Raw genomic sequence first — 22,489 nt, forward strand, 5'->3', positions numbered from 1 at the left:
ACCACAATGGAAAATTATATAAATAATTAATTTCCCCACGTGGTCGTCTCTCGAAATCCCCCCATCGCTCGTACCTGCAGCGGCTGCTGCCCAGGCTTGACCTAAAAATGTAGTTGTGCGAGCTGTGCAAAATTAAATTAAGTTGTGCACCTGCCATTATTAAATATTAAGCATGTGGCACGTTGCGCTGCATTAAAAAACATACACATTCCATGTATGCGCAGGCCATAGAGTTGTGCCTGCAACAGCAGTAACAAAATAGTGCTCACCAAATGTATTTGAAACAAACTCAGTAACAACACATGTAAAAGGGGTTGTCCTTATGGGAGGCAACAACAGAAGAGAGGGAGGTAACTGAAGAGGGACAAGGAGGGACTACTAAAATCCAATGAAATACCAATATTTTCTAAAGATACTGACAGAACAAATAAAATGCATGGGCTTAATGCCCATATATATTGAATACAACATGTCTCGAAGAGACAGCCAAGCGCTGCCTAGGCGAGACCTCAAAACTGTAAGAGGCGGGCTTATAGAAGAAACAGAAGGCGGGCTACGCTTTGTCCTGGAACCTATAGTACAGTGACTACCATGTCCGTAAGGCAGTAATTTTATTTTATACGACCGCGTACAGACTTAGCTTCGCGTTTCACGAAGTTTTATTGTGAAAAGAATAGTTATTAACCTCCAATTTCCTGTGGAAAGATGCCAAAGTGTAGCGATTTATAAATCATCACACGCAGTACCATAACTATTTATTTGTTGTAATTCTTAGTAGCAAAACCGTCACAGTGAGTTTCCTTCCGGTATTTCAATACGTGGCATAAATAGTTAACTGAACTCGAGAGAACAACAGAACTTTGTGCAGCCATATAGGCTTTTTCGTCACTCAGCTGGACTCGGAAATCGCCTTTCATTTGTTAGATCGGAAAACACGCCCCTTTCTTTGTGTTCGTGACCATCCATTGGCTGTCATTGACATTAGACTTCTGCCAACCTCCAATCATGAAGATGATTATGCGACGGCCATTTGTGGTTGGTTGGGTGCCGGTGGCTGTACAGTAACGGGCGAAGCTGTCGCTGGGCGCGCATATTCAAAGTGCGGAGCTTAGAGGCGCGTGCTGCTGTTGTTAATACTTGGATCATCTAGCACTATTGTCTGTGCGCAGCAGTTCTGAATCCGTTTGCAACTGCCGATGGAAATGGAGGTGCCCACGGTGCAAGAGCTGGACTCTCTCAAGTACGCGGATTTGCAGAAACTGGCGAAGACGGTGGGGCTGAAGGCGAATCTGAAGGTAAAGGGGCCTGGGGCTAATGGGATTATAGCGCCTCTTGTTTTAGCAGGAACGGGGACAGGGTACACCCGGAGACACTTGAGCGTTTGTCATGAACTTTGCCATGCCAGTCCAGGTTAAAAAGTAAACACTCATGCATGAGGTGTCAGTTTAGCTGTATGGTGTCCACTGACATAGTAGTTTAAATTCAGAATTCGTGTCGAAGGACTCAACCGAGCTATATCCTGCGGTCGAAGTGCATTCAAAAAACTATAGGCACTGTGATCCTGGATGCAGTGGGGGCGGAGTCCGTGAGCGTGGGGTCAAAGGTGTGGCAAAAAAAAGATTCTGTAAGTTTTTTTTTCTCTGTCACCTGCAGGTAGCGTCAGAATAGCGCGCAGCTTAAATGAGAATCAAATAAAAAAAGTTAATCTGTAAGAAATGCACTATAATACATTATTAAACCTCTACTAAGTTATGCACTGCAGAGGTTTGTGTCTTACCAGAGAGCCACAGAATTATTAAATGTTGGTTGTGTATGCTTAGTGCTATGAGGTCCCACTTTGAGACAGAAAGCACTGTGAATATGTAAGTCGTTATTTTAAACTTGCATTACACACAGTACAAGGTACACTGGTACAAAATTCACAACAATAAGATAAAATGGTACTTCCAAAATATAGAAATTAGTAATACCCAGTGTACCTAATGACATTTTTAAAATATAAATGTCCCTTAAAAGCAGGCACTTAACAGCTCAGCTGGTAACTCTCTTGCACTACCACTCAAAAAGAATGAATCTTTGTAGTTAAGTGATTCCATTAATAAACACCAGTTCCCAAGCACCCTTCACGTTTGCAGATTAACCAGATGCACATATTTGCATTTTTTTCCGGCAAGGAGGTCCCCTTGCTAAAAGGCTTGTTTATTGTTTAGATGTAGTCCCGCCTTTGGTTTCTCAGCACAGGAGACTCCCCGAATGGCACTTCAGCTTATTCATTTAAACTATCGGAATTCAACGTCCCGGGAAAGTTGTCTTTTCACCAAAAGTAGGGGGATGTTTTCTCATAAATTAAAAAAAGTATGAGCGTGTTGTACCCCTCTGAGTCTCCCCCTCGACCTCTGGCTAGATCGGTGATAGAATATATGATGAAACAACGAATTCCGTTGCAACGCATGCCTTTACCACGCATGCGTTACAACGGAATTCGTTTACCACGGATAAACTTTTCCTCGAATAATTGCGTGGTGACGTCATACGTCGTTAAGAGAAAACGGCATTTTTTTCCGATTTCTCTTAAACGACGCTGACGCCGACGTGACTTATGGTGAGTTGTTTTATTTGGGGGGGAGACCCCCCCAAGCCCCCCTTTTTTCTTTTTACCTTTACCACATATGCCTTTACTACAAACATCGTAGTAAAGGTATGCGTGGTAAAGGCATTAGTGGTAACCACGCATGCGTTGTACTGCATGCGTGGTTAAAGATTTCGGGGAAACGGCTTCGTTGTAAAGGCCGTTCCCGGTGATGAAGCAGGACTTGATTTGGGCCTGAGGGAGACTGGCGAGATGGTCAGCCTTGTCTCTTGAGGTGTACGTGGATCTGAGCTCAGTTTATGCCTCGTGCTGACCTGAGAGATGGTTATTCTGGGACCAAGTTGATGACATACTCTGGTTTCCTCCTATTACTGGCACCGGAAGTGATTTAAGTGAGATGGAGAAGGTGTGTGTGTGTGGTGTTCTAAAAGAGGTGACCATGATACCACTCTTTTACAAGAGAAGATGACCTGCCTTAAAATATGTAAACTAAAATCCTGTGCTTCACGCAGCGTGTCACCTGACCAGTGTTTTCTGTTATGTCCAGGCATAACGCCGTAAAACGTTAGACCTATTAGATTTGTCAATGCTTTTTAGCAGTATAAATGAGGAACAGCACTTTTTTTGTAAACAAAAAGAACAGAAAATACTTAAGCTCTGAAAATGAGTTTGAATTAAACATTAATGGGGAAATGAACGGTGTTGAGATCTTTGGAGTGTCTTGATCTCTTCCAGTTTCCCCATCACATCACTTCTCTGTGTGAGGCAGGTAAGCCCATTTTTTCTTCACATTGTTCTGAAATCCCCTGGGCCTAATATATATCCACATCTAAAGTTATCCAAGGACTTTTTTGGTATTTCTCTTAGACCTAAAGGCGGTCTAAAACCTTTCAGGGACTTATCAACATTTATACAGTTGCCACAGTTTCTTACATATTCAACTTTCAGACTTGACAATACCTAAATGCCCCTCATGTAATTTTTTCCAGGATTCTTTCTCTCAACTGATGGAGAGGCACCACTATGTGCCCTCTCAATAAAAATCCTTTCTCCGATATAGATAGCTCATCTTTGAGCTCCCAAAATGTATTTTCTTTCTCACTTAGTTTGCTCTTAGTGGGTCGCCATTCCAAACCAAACTTCTTTATCAGTACTATTTTATTTTTTTTGTCTTTAACATAACCTTCCACCCAGTCACTCTCCAAAATAGCCTATGTTTCCAAATAAACCAGGGCCACACTATACTCATCTCACTAATTATATATCTGGATTTGTTTCTGCAAAGGAGACCTGCTCAAATAACCTCTTAATTTGTCCAACCTTGTACGTACACCACTTCATAGTTATGATCTAGTAATTTTATTGTAATTCCAGGCAAGTGTGGAGTGGCCTTCGCAGATCCTTCTGTTAACACCGTAATCAAGTTCTTGTGGTCTGTACACTAAGTGAGTTAAGAACCAGTATATACGGTCTGAACTTCCCCATCGCCCAGACACAAACAAACCCCTTTCTTTTCAATAAATGAGTATTTTTCTACTGATGGCGATAAAGAGAAGGAAGCAGACAATACAGTTTTCTGCACACACCTTTCTCCTTTTCTTGACACTTGCGTTAAAACCGCCCCCAAAGCTTTAGCACTGCATCAGTGATGAGAATAGTGCAAGCTTCTTGATCAAAACCACACAAGGGTAAAGCTGTGCATATGTCATCCTTTATACTCTAGAACTCATTTTCTAATTCCCTATTCTATTTAAATTTCTTGTGTTCATTAGGCAATTGCCTCAACTCAAAGGTCTTTTTCGGCAGGTTTTGAAACATTTTTGAAAATAAATTTAGAATAAAATTCTGATACTCCCAAAAAAGGCCCAACTTCATCCCTGCATTTTGGAGCAGGTACATTTCGAATTGTAGCTCTTATTTATTTTTGGGGGGAAATTCCCACATTACTGGTATCATGCCCATGGTAAGTGATGGGCTTCCTGCAGAATTTACATTTTTCTTCAATTCAGCTGCAAGTCTGTTTTTCCTCAGAATTCCCAGAATCTCCCTTAGCATCATGGTCTTTCTTACTCTTACCCATCACAAAATTGTCCTTTTGTAAGTAAGCCCTTAAACAGTCTATGCATTAACGTCTGGAAGACTGCAGCCGCGGAGGCTAGCCCAAAGTGAATACTAATACATCTGTAACATCCGAACGGTTTAATAAATGCTGTCAAATTACTTCTGTGTAACCGCAACAAATGATGGACGGAATGCTGAATGATTCAGGCATTCTCCTCTAATCAAGAGATCTGGGTTAAATCCATCGTTCCTTTGCCCAATACGCCACCCCAGTTTGGACTCAACCATATGCAAATCAGTTTTGACCCTGTCCCTCATAGGTACAGACCAGACCGAACTGCCAAGCCAGGACCTCCCTGGACAAGAAACATGCATCATGGGACCGGTTTTGGGGTATGTCACTGTTCATCAACCAGGCTAGCTTAAAACCAGTGGCACAGTGAGCAAGGGACCCACATCTAGGAATACCCGTCCCACTTAGGGCGAAAAGTGTAACTGCAACAAATGATGAACGGAATGCTGAATGATTCAAACATTCTCCCCCAGTCAAGAGACCTTGGGTAAATCTATAGTTCTTTTGCCCACTACACCACCCTTCATCTGTCCACCCCGTCATGCTAAAATGCACCCTGACTAACAAAATACACCACCTTGCATTCTCATAGATTTATTTAAAAAAGGAACATATGTTTGATTATTCAATCACACGGTTTTATTGAAGATTTTAAATGATCAGTATTAATGTTGCAATTTCGTTTATTTTTTTTGGTAATGATTTTAAACAATAAATATATATTAACTGCTGAGGATAGCTTTCAGTGACTTGCGCATGCAAATGATAAATATTATTGATGAAACCTAATTTCCATATATTGTTTTTACGCTGTAAAGTGTGTATATATAGGTAAAACTGCATGTTAGTGGGACATTTAGATGCCATTTCAAAGAAGGTATGCTGTCTGTGAATGTCAGTGCTCTACCACCTCATGCTCTAGTAATGTATTTACTGAAAGTGAGTTTTTAAACATGAACTGAGAAACATCCCCGCCCTAATGACAGTGCTACTAGTGAACTAAGAGGCAAGTCAGGGATTATGTTTACCCTATATTTGGGCTAGATTCTTATTATACATGAAAGAAACTTTAAATCTGTTTAGTCAAGCAAAATAGGGTTTTTTGTACAGCAGAAATGCTAAACGTACATATTTGAAGGTGCGCTCATATGTGATAATAACACCCGTGAAGAAGGAATGTACACAAGAGTAGTCTGTCTTATGTAAGCTATCGATCTCTGCTTTTGGGGTTAGTCAGAAATCTCAGGAAGTTTGCGTCTAACAATGTTTTTAGGGTTAATGAATCCTCTTTCTCAGGGCAAGATTGCATCATAATCTGCACTGTGGATAGATCGGAGTCATCAGACTACATTCTGACCTGCGAAGATTACTGTGTACCCCGTTGCCCCAAACACTGACACTACTTGTTCTTCTCAATCAAGATAGTGTGCAGGCTAAATAGGCTCTGCCTCAAAAGCAGGGTCATAGGACAACAAAAACAATAAACAGGAGTACAGCTATTGCTTATGCTCACAAGACAGTCAACAATTGGCTCACCTGCACTTGTAGCAGATTATTCATGAACAAGGCATCTAGTGTTTGGTGCGTGGAAGAGAATGCTTTTAGGCCCTATGTGAGTGTCTGTGGACATCTAGACCTGGCTGGCAGCTTAATACTGGGTCCATTCAAACCTGTTTTAAAGAAGGTGCTAAGCTGGTGGTGGAGGGATCCTCCTTGCATTTCAAAGTCCTGGTATTTGGGCAACAATATACTGCCAGTCTGAATCCGTGCTTTTTTTTTTCTAAACTTGGTTGGGGCTAAGTTTCCCTCCTAAGACGACCATCATAGAAGAGCACCCCTTGTTCTTTCTCTAAAATGTACTGTGGTGTATACCTGTTAAATGCAGTTGGCAATATACAATTTTGAGGAATTAGCCCTGGAGGAGAATTCCTTCCAAGCTGAGATTGGTCCTGCATGACGAATCTTCGACCTGTGGCGTTCAGACATCCCTTGCGGGCTGTCCTCCTCGAAGCAGAGACTGGGTCCTTTATTCTCAATCATCAAGTGAGGGGGCTGGTTCATACCTAGGGTTTTCTTGGCTACAGATACACACCCCCTTATGCATATACACCTGCACATCCAGGCCAGACTAGGTACATTTAGGCAAATTACTTAGGGTGCCATTTGAGGAATATGTAAGGGCTACTGTTTTTATCTGAACTGCTTATGTTCATCTTATTTGCACTATGGTAGAAATGTATCTGCTATTTACTATATTGGTACTAGCAATCTCTTTTGTATGCTTCTGTCTCCTGATTGTCGCAGCACGTATGTTTTACACAAGGTTGTCGCTGGACCAATAAATACTTATTGAAATGTCCTAATAGCCATTCTGTGTATTTTCTGAGAGAAAGCAAGCACGAGTGTCTGAGCGAAACGTACTGTACTATTATCCACGATCCCTGAGGAATCCGGATGGTCATGTTCAGTGGTTGCCAGAGGCTACCTACACTACTGTAGAAAACAGGGCGTGGTAGTAGTACTGTAGAGCCAGCTGGTCTAACGGCTGACATATCATGTGGGGGTGTCCGGAAGTGGTTGGGACACCTTAGTTTAGATCATCCAAAACGCGCAGGTCCTGGGGGCTCCTAGGAACTACACAACATGGCCCTGGTGGGACTCCTTGTTTATACTTCTCGGGTGGATCTTGAATATAAAGGAACAGAAGAGGAAGAAACAGAATAGATTCGGAGGTGCCATTCATAGAAATATAAAGATGTTGGTAATCAGCTCAGGATAATCCTAATGACAAGTGCAATGATGTGACTTTCCCTAGTGCGCACAATCCAATATTTGTTGTCACTTTTGTAAAAAATCTTTTCATGCATTCAAATAAAAAGGGAACCCCAATCTGCCCTACACCGCTTGCCCTAATTTAAAAAAGGCTAATAGGTAACACTTAGGTGCAGCTACTGCAACCAAAAACCTACGCAGCTGCCACCGACCATGGCCTTTCAGAGTTGCTTTAAGAGGGGTGCCAATATTACAGTTTGGGTAGACCAATGGAAGGTTTCCATATCTTGGGCAAAGCAAATTGTATCTCTAATGAGCATCGGATTTACAGGTTGAGTGGTCCCTTTGGATAAAGCACCCCTCTGTGATGTAATTGGAAATGCAAAGTTTGTGAGAGTTACAGCCGCATAAATAGTTGGGGACTTTCATCATAAGAACAGGTGTGCTTCTTTTTTGGCACAAACCAAGTGTACTTTGAGCTTTCACGGAGCAGAGATAAGCCAACATATAGACATGTATTATTAACGACCACTGGGACGAGCGTTGAGGTCCATTACTGATTGGTTAGGTGCATTTTTATCTTTCCTTAGCTGCAGAAGCAAATAAGCATATCTGATGTGTGAGGTTTGTGGATCAATTAAGCTAAATCTTGCTTGTTCGTGTTTTTAAAACTTTTTAAAATTAATTTTCAGTTCACCCCGTCTGGTGATGACATAACTTCTTGTGATGTCTTTACCCCTGCCACTTACATAAAATACTGCAGTCTTAGTTGGTGTGTCACTGAGTTTCTTTGATCTATTGATACATTGAGCTCTCTGGAGGATGTGGTTTGTTGTTGATTGTTTAATCTAGTACTTCTGTAAACAGGATGCTGCTGTCGCTATCCAGATGACCTGAACAGTGGTTCCAGAATTTGTGCTGGTACCATGCTCTTTTCATTATGAGTCTCAAGGGATTAGTCTAAGTCAATCATGATGCCAAGAGATTTTTAATTTGTGCGCAGTTATGGAAAGACTCCTTACATTTTCATGTCTCTTACAACAACTGCTTTCGTGAAGACTGACATTAAATTCAGTATTATCTCCATACTTGTGAATCGGGATCCCATGATTGGGAAGGTTTATGAGGGGTTACCTGTACAGACTGGGGAGAGGATGGAGCCTTGGTGGTTCCATTGGCTATTGGCACACAATGAGAGGGTTGCATTCACCTGGATGCAGTGAGATGACTATAGATATGTGAAGGAAGGACATACTGATTTGGTGAAATTCCATTGATATTATGAAGATGTGAATTATGTGGCTTTGGTTGTCAGCTGTGCAGAAGGAGGCAGAGGAAGAGGTGGCAAGAGTTCCCACACCTCTGATAAACAATGTTGCAGTGTTTAACTCAATTATATTTTTCTGGCTTACTGCTAAAGGTTTAAAGCAGGCCTGGTTTGAGAGATAAGCAGAATGTATTCTGTTTTTGACGTAATATGGGATGATCTAGTGAGTGGCAAGGTAATTCTGTTGAAGAGATGCAACTACTTTGGCTGTCCATTTTAAGATACTTGAGGGGAGAATGTCTTCTTACAAGGTCTCTTTGATAGAATGGCTATGCTTTTATGGTAGCTTACCTATGAGTGCTGTGTGGGGGAATAGATGATTGTTTGTTTGGGATTGTCTTTATGTATATTTACGAAGAAGTTGCTGATGGTGTTGCAGGTTTTCTTTGGAAGTGGTGTGGTATGGTCTGATTGAGATTTGATGCAGAGTTTTATAACTTGGAACAGGGTTTTGCTTCTGTTGAAGGCTCCTGTGATTGTTCTTGTGTATGTAGTAGATTTGGCTGTTCGTAGGGATATTCTTGTTCACTTAGAAGTGCATTGTTTTGGATATCTTTTTGAGTTTTTGGTAAGTATGAAACAAACATACATTTCTTTTTAAGAGTATACATTCTAAGATAGTAATTATGTGTACCTAGTAGTAAGCAGATGCATATAGAATGTGATAATTTCAACAGTCCTATAGATAATATATTGCATCTAGTGCCATGCAAAAGAGCAGGTGTTAATGAAAATTAGAAAGTTTACCAGTGAAACAGGCCTGGGGTGTTTTATAAGGATTACTCCTGCATTAGTGAGAGGAATTTGGGGCGTGCAAAACCAGCTTGTGGTCGATGGTTGTCTGGGAGGAATATCTATCACACAAGATAGTTCATGGAGGTTTAGAGACCTGCAAGGGTTAACTCCCCTATTTTAATTAATCTACCACAAGCAAAAATCCCTTTGGTCTGTAAAAATTGCTATTGTAAACAAAGACCTAGCTATGGTAAAGTATCCCTTTAAAAAAACGATTTCCATGACCCACCATAGGTAGCATGCTTCGTCATTGGGAACCTCCTCATATTGTGATACCTGGTCATGGTATGGGCTACTTCTTCCTCACTGAGAGGGAGGAGCTCAGGGACGTTTTGCTGTAGAAAGAGTTATACTAAACTTAACATGATGAGCCCAGGGCGGTGGGGGCTGCAGAGCAAAGTGAGAGTTAAAACTAGCTACAGGGTACGTGGCTTCCTTTATTCATGCGGCCCTGGGCTAGGATTAAAAACAGGGCACTGCTGGAGGAAGATATTTTGGAGTCAAAAGAAGGTTGACGTGTTTCGGCCTGTTAACTCTCAAAAGAGATGTAGCGGCTTTCTTCAGGACTTAATAATAAGTGCTGCTGCTCAATGTGCTCAATCTCCAATAGTATATGTACAAATATGTGTACAATAGTTGAAATATACAAAATCATCCAGTGATCTTATGAATCGTCATAGAGTAAAGAATTTGCTGGTGTTACGTGGAAAAAAATGCTTACATAGATATTTTCCAAACCATTATCCTTAAATTTCTAGGTCAAACATTTAAACAATTCTAATAGCTCGCTCTTCTTTTTTTTTTTTTATTTATTTATTTTTATTATTAAATTAAACTTTTAATTGTATTTTCACAGAGACCGGTACATACAGATTAGTCACATTAAGGAAAAAAAAACTCCTCCAGTACATGCATACATTTGACACAGTGCCTTTCACCCCATGGTAGAACGGGGGTCCCCACCAATAAGTACTCCTAATACAATGCTAGACAGTGAGGAAAGATCAAATACCTGATAGCCAGAGTGGGTGCCGAAAATGTGAAAAATGTGGAGCACCTGCAGCAGCGACCCCGCAGGGGAGGCCAGGTATAAGAGGATATCATCGGCATACAAGGAAATACGGTGCTTGTGATAGGCCGTCCACTTAAGTCCCCGGATCACCCCTGACCCATACCGCAAGCGGCTCCAAGACGAGGGCAAAAAGCAATGGCGACAAGGGGCAGCCTTGCCTCGTGCCCTGATTAAGCGAAAAAGTGGCGGACCGATGATTATTAGCGACGATGTGGGCCGTAGGTTGAGTGTACAATAGCCGAATCCACCGAATAAATTTGGGCCCCAGCCCCAGACAGGCAAAGACAGCGAAAAAGTAAATCCCACTCCATGGTGTCAAAAGCCATCGAGGCATCCAACGACAAGAGAATTGCGTCTTCCTCAATGGTGGGAAGCCTGTCAAGGACCCCATGTATTCCACGTAAGTTACGGGCCGTATTTCTCCCCGGCATGGATCTGGGTGGACCAGATCAGCGATAAAGTAGAGTAGACGATTCGCGACAAGTTAAGCCAGAATTTTAGCCTCAACAGCCAAAAGGGATATATAAAGGGCGATACGATTTGCAGCCCTCAATGGGTTTGTTCGGCTTATGAATGACCACTATGGCGGCAGTGCGGATCTCTACAGGTAGAACACCGGAATCAAAACATTCAGGTTATAAGTTAATTAGATGGGGAGCTAACAATGTTGACATAGGCTTGAATAGCCCAATGGGAAGCTCGTTGGGGCCCATAGCCTTCCCGGAGCAGACATGTTGTATGGCCTTTTGAACCTCCATCACGGTGATGTCTACCTCTAAGGTCTCTCTGTCTTGCGGCGAAATAGTAGGGATATCGAGCGTAACTAGTAGGTCTGGAGGACTGGTGTATACCCCTTCATAGTAGCTAGCGAATGTCAGCAATGTTGAACTTCATTGTAATTTTCAAAAACTTTACAAAATGAACTTGTGTTTATTTTTTGAAGTTTCATGTTGCACACACATGCCCTTAGGGCATGTGTGTGTGCAACATATGTGCACAGATCAATTTCAGGGGTGCAATAGGGTGTCATTTTGACATCCTTGCAGCCTGAATTTTCATGCGCAATTTGTGAGGACCTATTGGTACTCTCAAATTGCGCATGCAATTTTCCATTCATTCCTACGGGCCTTGTAGGCACATAGAAATGCATGGTAAGCCATTCCTTATTTGCGACTCGCAAATAAGGAATGTGTAGGAATCCATATTTTTACAGCGATTCCTACATTCATAGGCTTTTGCGAGTCCTTAATTGCCGGTCCGTAATTATTGCAATTAAGGATTCGCAAAATCATAGCTTGATGCATGTGCCAGATTGTTTCCAAAGATTTGTCATGTAGAACATTTTGATCATCCTGTTAGGGATGAAAAATCTTGGTCTAAATGCGGTGCTGCTGCTGGAGAGATTGTGGGAGATATTTTTCGTTTCTATAATATTAAATGTAGGTGTGATATTGAACAATATCAAGATTAGAAAACTATTATCTGCAGTGGATAGGTCCTCCACTAGGACTGCTGGAGCTCAGTTGCTTGTAAATACTGAAATTGTTGATATTCGAACTATGGTTATGCAGAATCGGCTTGCTTTAGACATTTTATTTGCAAAAGAGGTCGGAGTCTGTCGGATGTTGAAGGTTCAACCATGCGGTATCTTTTATTCCACCCCAAGATACTGTAGGAGTGCATTATAACCAAATGACATCAACTTTTAAGATTTTCAAAGGGGTTTCAGTGCAATTCCACTATCCCACCCTTTTGTTCTAATCAGTGCAACATGTACAACAGATCTATTGTTATTAATCTATTGTGTTCAGTAGCTAAGCTATAATCAGGATATTAGATCCCACAAAGGCAGAAATGAACAAAAATCGGTGCATCGAAGTTGGACAAGGAAGTGACGTTTGAAAGATACTTACTCGCACCCAAGAAGATATTTCTGTGTGGTACCCACGGTACTGATCTTGAACGGAGTAAGCGAGATAAAGGGTTCAGGAGTATTGGGCGATGATAACAGAAATCTGCTTTGATCAATGTTAGTGAGTCAGGAACATTGTCATATTCCTGAGGAAGGAACCCATGGGTGTTTGAGTGCATTCCTCCTTCCAGTCAAAAGCACAGCCATCTCGGGCATACCTTGTTTGGCAGGTAAGTACAAATCCAGCAAGAAGAAAGGTTCAGGACTGGGCAGTTTTGTTCAATCTGGTGCAGGAAAGTATTTTCCTGATAGATGGAACGTAGACTTCTCATATGGGCACAGCATGCTTTGCTTCAGGGTGCCAGACACACTTTTCTTTAAATTAATACCATATTATATCAGTCAACAGGGTTAATGATAAAAATGACAGGCCAGATACATTGCAGCGTCCTGTGAAGGTGGTAGTGGTGAGAAGGAAGGGCTGCACAGGCATATACACCCCTCGAAACCGCTGTAGCACACTGGCTCGGAAGATCCGCTGGCCAGGACGTAGTTGCAAAAACAACAAGTGATGGACTGAATGTGGATCAATGTCACACACTCCCCCAGTCAAAAGATCTGGGCCCAAATCCATCGTTTTTTTGCACTCCACACCACCCTGGGTTAGACAATGGCGATATGCAAATCAGCTCTGACCCTGTTGCCCCATGGGAACAGTCCAGTCCGAACTACAAACGCCATGTCCTTCCCAGAATGGAATCAAGCATCCGAGGACCGGACCGGTTTCGAGGTAACACCTCTCTTCAGCCCGGCTAGCTTGACTCCAAGTGGTGTGGAGTGCCTGGGACCCACGTCTGGGCATCCCCAGCGCACTTAGGGCGGCAATTGCAAAAACAACAAGTGATGGACTGAATGTGGATCAATGTCACACACTCCCCCAGTCAAAAGATCTGGGCCCAAATCCATCGTTTTTTTGCACTCCACACCACCCTGGGTTAGACAATGGCGATATGCAAATCAGCTCTGACCCTGTTGCCCCATGGGAACAGTCCAGTCCGAACTACAAACGCCATGTCCTTCCCAGAACGGAATCAAGCATCCGAGGACCGGACCGGTTTCGAGGTAACACCTCTCTTCAGCCCGGCTAGCTTGACTCCAAGTGGTGTGGAGTGCCTGGGACGTAGTGGACAGGATGGTGGCAGGAGATGTAGCAGTAGGGCTGGAGTTTGAATGTGTTGCTCTCCTCTTACAGCGACTCTCCTGTTTCACTGGTTGGAGGGATTCCAGGAGGAACTCCAGCACGTTACAGCAGTGTTAGTAGTCAAGAGTATCAGATGGGAGTCTCTTCCACTGGGGCTCCAGGACTGACTTTGTTAGTGGACCTGCACATGGACCGGCTTCAATGAGTCTTACTAAAGTGCTTCATGAACCTAAAAACAGAAACTGCAGAGACAGCAAATCAACTTACTTCAGAACCATTTCATCCAAATGAGGCAATTCTAGGTTATTAGGAGAGAGTGGAGTGTTTGAAGGTAGTAACATGAGGTGACCCATGACTACTTCATATGGACTCAGCTTCGTTTTCTTTAGAGGAATGGCTTGTGTTGACCAGAGCCCTGAAGACAGTGTGTCAAGCCAATAATGGCTGGGGGTACTCTTGTTGAGGGAGCCTTACAAACTGCATGCACTATAAAAGAGAGTGTATCTCCTGATCACTGGAACTCCTTAATGGGATCCCAAAGCAGGATTCGAAGTTCCTGTGCAGCTTTTTTTGGCACTCTATTAGCGTACATACAGTGAAATCCTAAGTGCTCTCAAGATGCATGGCAATTTCATGACTTTGGGATTGTGTGGCTTTCTTTGCTGTTTCATCAACAAAAGCATTACCCTGGGAAACTTCATTGGCGGTTTACACACTTAACAACTGCAGTTTTTTAAGCAGCTTGAGAGCATCCAGCTAATTTTTAACAAATGACACACTTTTAATAGGTGTAATCAATCAATCCGGGTTAGTAAAGCCCAGCTACTCACACGCGAGAGTCTAAGGCGCTGGGGTGGGTGAAGTGGGATCGGCTCCATTGACTGCTTGGATCGGCTCCATTGACTGCTTGGATCATCCGAAGTTGCAAAAAACACATTTGATGGACAGAATGTACAACAATGTCATACATTCACCCCAGTACAAGGATCTGGGCCTAAATCCATCGTTTTTTTGCACTCCACACCACCCTGGGTTAGACACTGGCTATATGCAAATCAGCTCTGACCCTGTGCCTCATGGGAACAGTCCAGTCCGAACTACCAAGCCATGTCTTTCCCAGATACGGAATCAAGCATCCAAGGACCGGATTCTGGCTATCAGCCTGGATAGCTTGACTCCAGTGGTGTGGAGAGCCTGGGACTCACGTCTGAGCATCCCCAGCCCACTCGGGGTGAAATTGCAAAAAACACAGTTGATGGACAGAATGTAGACCAATGTCATACATTCACCCCAGTACAAGGATCTGGGCATAAATCCATCGTTTTTTTGCACTCCACACCACCCTGGGTTAGACACCGGGGTGTGGATCATCCGAAGAGCCAGACCTTGAAGTCCTTCGTGAACTGGAGCAGTGTAGGGACTTGCCGGAGGTGGAGACGGGTTACCATTCCAGGACTTAGCTGTGAGGTACAAGAAGGACTTTCCACCCATTCTGGTATTGTAAATGCGTGGGATGGTGGCAAGAGAGGTCAGCTGATCAGAGGTGTCTCTTGGGTGCGTGGAAGGAGAGTCAGTTGTTTAGGTATGCTGGTCCGATGTTGTACGCATGAGTGAGGAGCTTGAAGGCTTTTCTTCTTCGGATGGGAAGCCAGTTGAGATCGCAAGTGCGTTTGGTGATGTGATTGTGATGGGGGATGTCTAGGATCAGTCTGGCTTTGGCTTTCTGGTTGGGCTGGAGCTTGTGAAGTAGTTTATTTTTGATTCCGGCATAGAGAGCGTTGCCGTAGTCCAGTCTGCTACTGATGAGGGCATGCGTTCTCACCATTTTTCGGAGTATGTGGCTGGGTGTTGAAGCAGGCCGACGATATTGTGTTGATCTTACGGTTCATTGTGAGCAATGAGCCTAGTATGATGCTGATGTTTTGTGCGGGGTCTGTCGGGATAGGGGGTTTCCGAGGGCGGAGGGGCAGCAGGTATTGTTCCATGTGGAGGGAGTAGAGCCAAGAATGAGGACTTCTGTTTTCTCTGAGTTGAGCTTCAGGGAGCTCTTCTTCATCCAGGTGTCGACTGCTTTCATCCCTTCTTGGAAGTTGTCTGGTGATCTGGTATTCTTGGGAGAGGAAGAGGATGAGCTAGGTGCAGTTGTTTCTGACGATGGTTGCGAGGGGGGGCCATGTAGATGTTGAAGAGAGTGGAGCTGAGGGAGGATCCCTGGGGCACTCCATATCTGGTCTCGGTAGGTTCCCAGAGGTAGGGCAGGAGTCTGACTCGCGGAGTTCTGCTTGTGAGAAATGAGCATATCCAGTTAAAAGCCTTTCAGCGGATGCTGGATTTGTGGATTCTGGTGGCTCGTGTGTGGTGGGAAATGGTGTTGAAGGCAGCTGAGTGGTCCAGGAGGACGAGGGCTGCAGATTGGCCCTGGTCGAGCAGGGAGCGGTTGTCATCTGTGGTGGCGAGTAGGGCGGACTCGGAGCTTTGGTTGCTGCGCAATCCGGATTGGGAGAAGTCCGGGATGTTGTTGGCTTCAATGAAGTGTGCTAGCTGGCTGTTGACTGCTTTTTAGATGATCTTGGCTGCGAATGAAAGCAGGGACATGCGTCTGAAGTTCTTGAGGTCTGCGGGTCTCCGGATGGTTTCTTCTGGAAGGGGTTGACTTCGGTGTGTTTCCAATTGTCTGGGAATGTGGCAGTTTCGAGGGAGCAGTTGAGCGTCCAGTGTAGTTCTGGTATGATGGCCGTGGTGGGTCTTGGGCAGATGTGGGGTGGGCTGGGATCTGAGGGTGCTCCAGAGTGGATGCTCTTCATGGTCTTTAAGGGGTCTTCTGTCGTGAGCAGAGTCCAAGTGAGCAGGGTCTGTTGGGTGGCATAGCTGGGAGTGAGAGTGGTGCAGAGGTCTTAAATGTCATAGGACATCTTAATCTTGAGGTGAAAAAAGGTGCTGAGTCTGTTGCAGAGGTCTTATGAGGGTGGGACGTCTGTTATTTCACTGCAGGGTTTGACAGATTCCGTGATGAGGGAGAAGAGTTCTTTGGTGCTGTGGGCGTTGATGAGGATACTATTTTGGAGTAATTTCTTCTTTGGGGATTTGATGATTTGGTGGGGAGTTGTGGTGGCTGCTCTGTAGGCCGTGCGTGTTGCTGGGGTTTTGTTGTTCCTTCATTTCTTTTCGAGTCGTCAGCAGGAGCACTTTGATTCTTGGAGTGTAGGGGTGAACCAGCTTGCTTTCTTGATGCATCTTCTTGTGGCTTTCTTGATGAGGGCAAGTATGTCGGTGCAGTTCCTGATTCAGTGGTGGAGGTTGCGTGCCGCGGTGTTAGCGTCTGGCATAGTCTGTGGTAGGGTGCTGATTAGGGCAGAGGTGAGCTGGTCTTCGGTGACTTTATTCCAGCTTTTACGGGGGAGGCGGTGGGCGTGCTTGTGTATGGTGGGTTTTCTGAAGTAGAAGTGGATGCAGTGGTGGTCTGTCCAGAGAAGTTCAATGGTGTGGCTGTGAAGACGCTGTTTCCTTCTGCGAAGACTGGGTCGAGTGTGTGTCCTGCCGTGTGCGTGGGGGTGGTGACAAGTTGCTTCAGTCCTATGTTGACGATGGTCTCTAGTGGGGTGGTGGTGTTGGGGTCGTCGTAGTTATCCAGGGGGAGGTTTAGGTCTCCGAGTAAGATGTAGTCTGTGGAGGCGAGGGCATGGGGTGCGATGAGGCCATCGATGGTGTCAGTGAAGGGAGTGCGGGGGCCTGTCGGCCTGTAGATGAGGGTTCGGGGGAGAGTCATTTTAGGGTTGGGCTGAATCTAGAAGTGGAGATGTTCCATGAGGGTCATAGTGTTGTTCAGGCCTGAGGATAGGTGCTGAGTTGGTGCTGGTCCAGGTTTCAGTGAGGAAGGCTACGTCTGACACATGGGTGTTGAGGAGGTCCAAGATTTCTATGGCGTGCTTGTGTAGGAAGCGCACATTGAGGAGGATGCAGTTGAATGGTTTCTCGCTTTAGTGAGGAAACCTATTTGTAGCCTATAACCATGAGCCACCAGCATGTTTTTCGAATTGAACACAGTGACATTTTTATGGGGTACTAAAATATAGAAACATGAAAAAGTAATTAGTTGGGTCCCTTGGGCAGAGAGGGTCCGAATCGGATGTCTGCTTTTGATTGCTTTATGCCATGTGCATACATGAAAGCCCACAACAAGATTTCCGACTTCATGTCTGAGACATGAGTTATCAAAAGAATACAAGTTCGTTATCGAGTATGGGGATGTCAGAGAAAGCAATTATGGCTTTGGTCAGCTGCTCAGTTACTTATATTCATGTGGTTCTTCTTGGGTAATGGGCATCAGAGACCTTGGATTCAGAGTTGGATAACAAATTTAATTAATGTGATGAGCATAGAGTAACATCTCATATTGGGACAATTGGGCAGTAGACAAATGTCGAGTTTGTGTAGTGAGCAATACGGCAGCTACAGAATAGGGTAGCTCTACAATTAGAGTGGAACCTAAAACAATGCTTTTAGAAGCTTCTACCAGAAAGGCAGCTACAGACGTCAAACAAGGTGGAAAAGCTGCTTCAATGGGGTTGAGACTGCATTTGCAGTGTTCTTGAGTGGCAGAAGGGAGTACCAAGTCATCCACATATTGAAAGAGTGGCGCTTTTGTGTGAAACTAGTGAGAAATCTCAAGCTCACCTAAACATCCCTACTTAACCAGGTCTTTTTAGTTGCTTGACAGGTAAGCGGGAGAAACGATCACAGTTGAAGTCTCAATACAGGATAACCAATAGCTATTCTACAACTAACATTGGTATTAGTAAGGTTTCATTATAAATTCTGAAATAGATTGATAAAAATCCATCTCAGCATTACAGTATAGAAATGTAGGACAAAAAGAAAGAGTCCAAATCTCCTGAAGAGATTTACTTTATATAACAAAACACATACAACTAATTTGGTTATGATGATGCAAGTAATAAGGGAAACAAATTGAACGTTAAATTGTATCAGTTGATCAAAAGTAAGCAGGAGCACACTATCACTCCCTTAAAAGGGACAACCCTAAACTAAGAGGGATTAGTCAGAATGAAAAAATATACAGGTGCCAGCTGTCAGTCTTCAGTAGAAGAAACTCTAATCAAGGGTCATGTAGCATGAAGCCATACAAAGCAGAAGAAGAGGTCTGCACCTCATGAAGTCCTAAGATGTCTCAATGACTATGTTACAGCATAAGATATGAGTGCATTCAAGTTAAATCCTGTGATCCACTCCAGTAACGTTCCACGATTCAGGCACAAATTGGCTACGAGGACCACCATCCCACCATCGATAAGTTGCTACTTCATTCGTCCTTGGCCATTCTTCTCCTCCATGGGAACTCGCCTCCTTGCTCGTTACCACGTTTCTCCTTGCCAAAATCAGTCTCACACACCTCGCTATCTCACCAAAGCACAAACACTCCTTTACTAAATAATGAAACTTTGTCCACACCTGAAGTAGAAACAAAAAAATGGAAGCAAACACATTATACGTTGAAGGTTAAGTATGAATCAAGTGCCAGACTTAAACATGATTTTGTACTGAAACTATACTTGAGGCTGCAAATCTTGTCAACCTAATTGTGCACAGGGTTACACATATGTGCACATTACCAAACACAGCAAATGCAGTTTCTTAATGAATGAATACACTGCAAATTAAGTAAGATATCATTTAAAAGTACGCCAATGAGTATAATCTCTTGCTGCTTGTATAACTGTTAAAACGTTAGTGTACACATACATCTCATATCATCAGCTTCACAATGAGACCTGTTATAAATTAATATTTTAGAAGAAAGCAACGCTTATAAGTATTGCAGGAATTACTGTTAGTCACATTTATAAATCTCATTAGTTTTCACGTGTAATACTTTAAATATACGATCCTCCATTTTCCTTTATCCCACAGTATCTTTGGGTAGAATAGAAATGATGCTGCTCCATTAGTTTGTTGAGGTCCTTTTTGAGGACTCAGTTAAAGATTGGCAGGGATTCAATAAACCCTTCTGGGAACCTCTGCTGTGTCAGCGGATTCCCCAACTTCCCCCACTGAATTGGATCTGTCTTTATTTTTGAGTAGGGATGGAGAAATATACAAAACACATGATAGAATGGTAGTAGGCTTGGGTGCCAAGTCAAGCTAGGTGTTATATTCTTATTGGGCTTGGGAAACGCTATGCCAAATGTGTATCTATCCTCTAACCTGTCTTTTAATTAGGTGGGAACTAGGGCTCCTTGCTTTATTAGAGCTGCGATGACTGGCTGAATTGCTGCTTTGACTTGTGAGGAATTTTCTTGGGTTTAACCATAGTTTTAACTGAATAATTTGAAATCGTTCACTTATTCAGATAAAAAAGGAGGCAATAATTTCTTTAGACATTTTTCTTTGCAGGTTTGCATGTGAAGTTGTACTCCTCAAAAATTCATGTTGATTTAGTTATAGGTCGTAACCCATAGCAACAGGATCAGTAATGTGCTGTTGAACGTTAGCATTGGAATTGTCAACCATTTCAATGAAACAGCCATCGAGAGACAAGGATGGAAATTTAGAGGTTGACCGAATTGCCCCAGTAACAATAAGACATAAGATGGACTTAAATGCTTGATAAAAAGTAACATAAGGGCTATTTTGGTGAACTGCAATCAAGGTACTCATGTCGCAGTTTGGCCTCTCGGGCTGTCCTGATAATCTGGGTATTCAAATTGCGTTATTTGGGAGAATGCAAGAACTTCAAACTGGGCAGCAGCGTTAGACTTAATTGGGACAATCATGTTTGTGGTGTCCCAATTAGCAACTGCTAAAGCATGAGACTTCCTCAAGGGTTACATCCCCCAGTCTTTTCATACAGGAGGAGGGTGGGAGCACACTGCTTCACATCCCAGCTGTCAATTCGCCCCAATGCTTCATGGCAAATGCAGTGCAAGATAACACTTACATCAGTAGTAATCTTTAATTTTTAGCTGTTGTTGGTGCAGTCTTAGTTGTATAGCATGACACGTGTTTCAGGATTAATTCCTTCATTAGTAGAGAGCAACAAGTCATTTTGTTGGGGCTGGAAATGTTGCTCAGGTCTCTGTACCGCTAACTGGGCCCCTTTACCATCCCTCTGTCCACCACATCCTTTGCCATCCCTTTGACCATCTTTTGAAGTGATTTCATTTGTAAAGACATTGGTTTGCGTATTTCTTATGCTACCACACAATGTTTATCAGGAGTAAAAAACTCCGCTATACCTTTCGTTTGCCACCCAGTGACTTTCAGCAACTAACTCTCTACAAAGGCAGCCTCCATAGCTGCTTAATGTTGCTGTACATTGGTGGCCATATCGGAGTACCTCTCCTTTAATCTTTCTAAATAATCAACTGGGGAATATCCTTTGTTGCTAACCATTTAAAATTTTCATACAATTTGTTTTGATCACCGGATTCAACAGCCCAACTTCAGCCGCAGACAGAGCAGCAGCATCAGTTGGTGTATATCGGGATAACCTACCTTCTGTCAAGTGATCCTTCATTTTACTTGATGTCAAACAGTCTCTGTAACTGATTCCTGTCCACCCAATTAGGTTTGCAGCTTTCCAATCCTCATGGAATCTCAACAGGTATTCACTGATGTTGAAGACATGTTTCTTAATGTTCACTAACCCAGCTGGGGATATGAATTGTAATTCTCTTTTGCTGGGATACTATTAGGGGAAAAGGCATCATTTTCATTGTGAACTCATCCTCCTTTTTTGTCCAATGTGATCTCATATTTTTATATCAATCAGACCGCCTCACTTAATTTTCTTGCTGCAGCATACATCTCTGGTAGAAAGATCAATCCATACTCTATCTAGAAGGTAGGGCCCTAAAATGACACCTGAACAAAACTAAAGCTGTTAGAAATGCAAAATGACTACTTTAAATTATGGAGCTTTCAGTACTGGGGTGGCTTCATCTAAGCAGGCCATTGCTAAGTGGAAATTCTCCTATATAATTCCATGTTACCAAAAAGCTAACTGACTCCTTCTGGGTTAATCCTAAAACAGTCTACTAGTGGAAAAGCAGCAGTTGCTGCTGTAATGTGCAATGTTAGGATTCAATGTGGCAACCTGTAGATTGATGCACACATTTGGGCACTGACTGACTACAGAACTGATTCTTGGTATGGTTGGCTTCCTTGCGCAACATTCAAACAAATACACCAAACTTTACTGAGGTTAATAAGATTTGTCTTTTAAAAAACGAAATTTTGAAAAGGTAGAAAATCTTGCCTCTTGGGCACGTTTTTTTCTATGTAGAAATATTTACCAAAATGATGTTCCGTGGTCCCGACACTTGAGCGGAGTTATTCTGCTTTTTATTCTATTTTTTATGCATTCAGAGAACAGACTTAACAGAGAACTAGGATTACAGGCAAGTTACTTTTTCCTCCTTAATTAGTGGCTTTTCCAAACTTACATAAAATGAGGTGATGCGTTTTATTGGGCATGGGTTTATCTTTATGTGCGGGGTCAAACTGCAAAGACGTGCTTCTTTAACCTGACTGCTACTTTACTGCAATCCTTAATTCTGTTGCACTTACCAAGGTTGGGGAGATCTGTCACTCAACAAACTATGCTTTAGATGGAACAAAACATAATCTCTGGAGATGTGCAACATGCAGACATTTTAGGTACATGGGT

The 22,489-nt window shown here is 43.1% G+C and overlaps 1 protein-coding gene across 1 annotated transcript in view; it reads left to right on the plus strand.

Moving 5' to 3' along the window:
• The first annotated feature begins 1,028 nt into the window (after positions 1-1,028).
• Positions 1,029-22,489, plus strand: part of NUSAP1 (nucleolar and spindle associated protein 1) — a 345,737-nt gene continuing 324,276 nt past the window's right edge. Inside the window, exon 1 of the mRNA XM_078659621.1 lies at positions 1,029-1,295. Coding sequence (XP_078515747.1) covers positions 1,197-1,295 — 99 coding nt within the window. The 5' untranslated portion in view covers positions 1,029-1,196. The remainder of the gene's footprint in view (positions 1,296-22,489) is intronic.

Source organism: Lissotriton helveticus, chromosome 9 (genome assembly GCF_964261635.1).
Source record: "Lissotriton helveticus chromosome 9, aLisHel1.1, whole genome shotgun sequence".
NCBI lineage: Eukaryota > Metazoa > Chordata > Amphibia > Caudata > Salamandridae > Lissotriton > Lissotriton helveticus.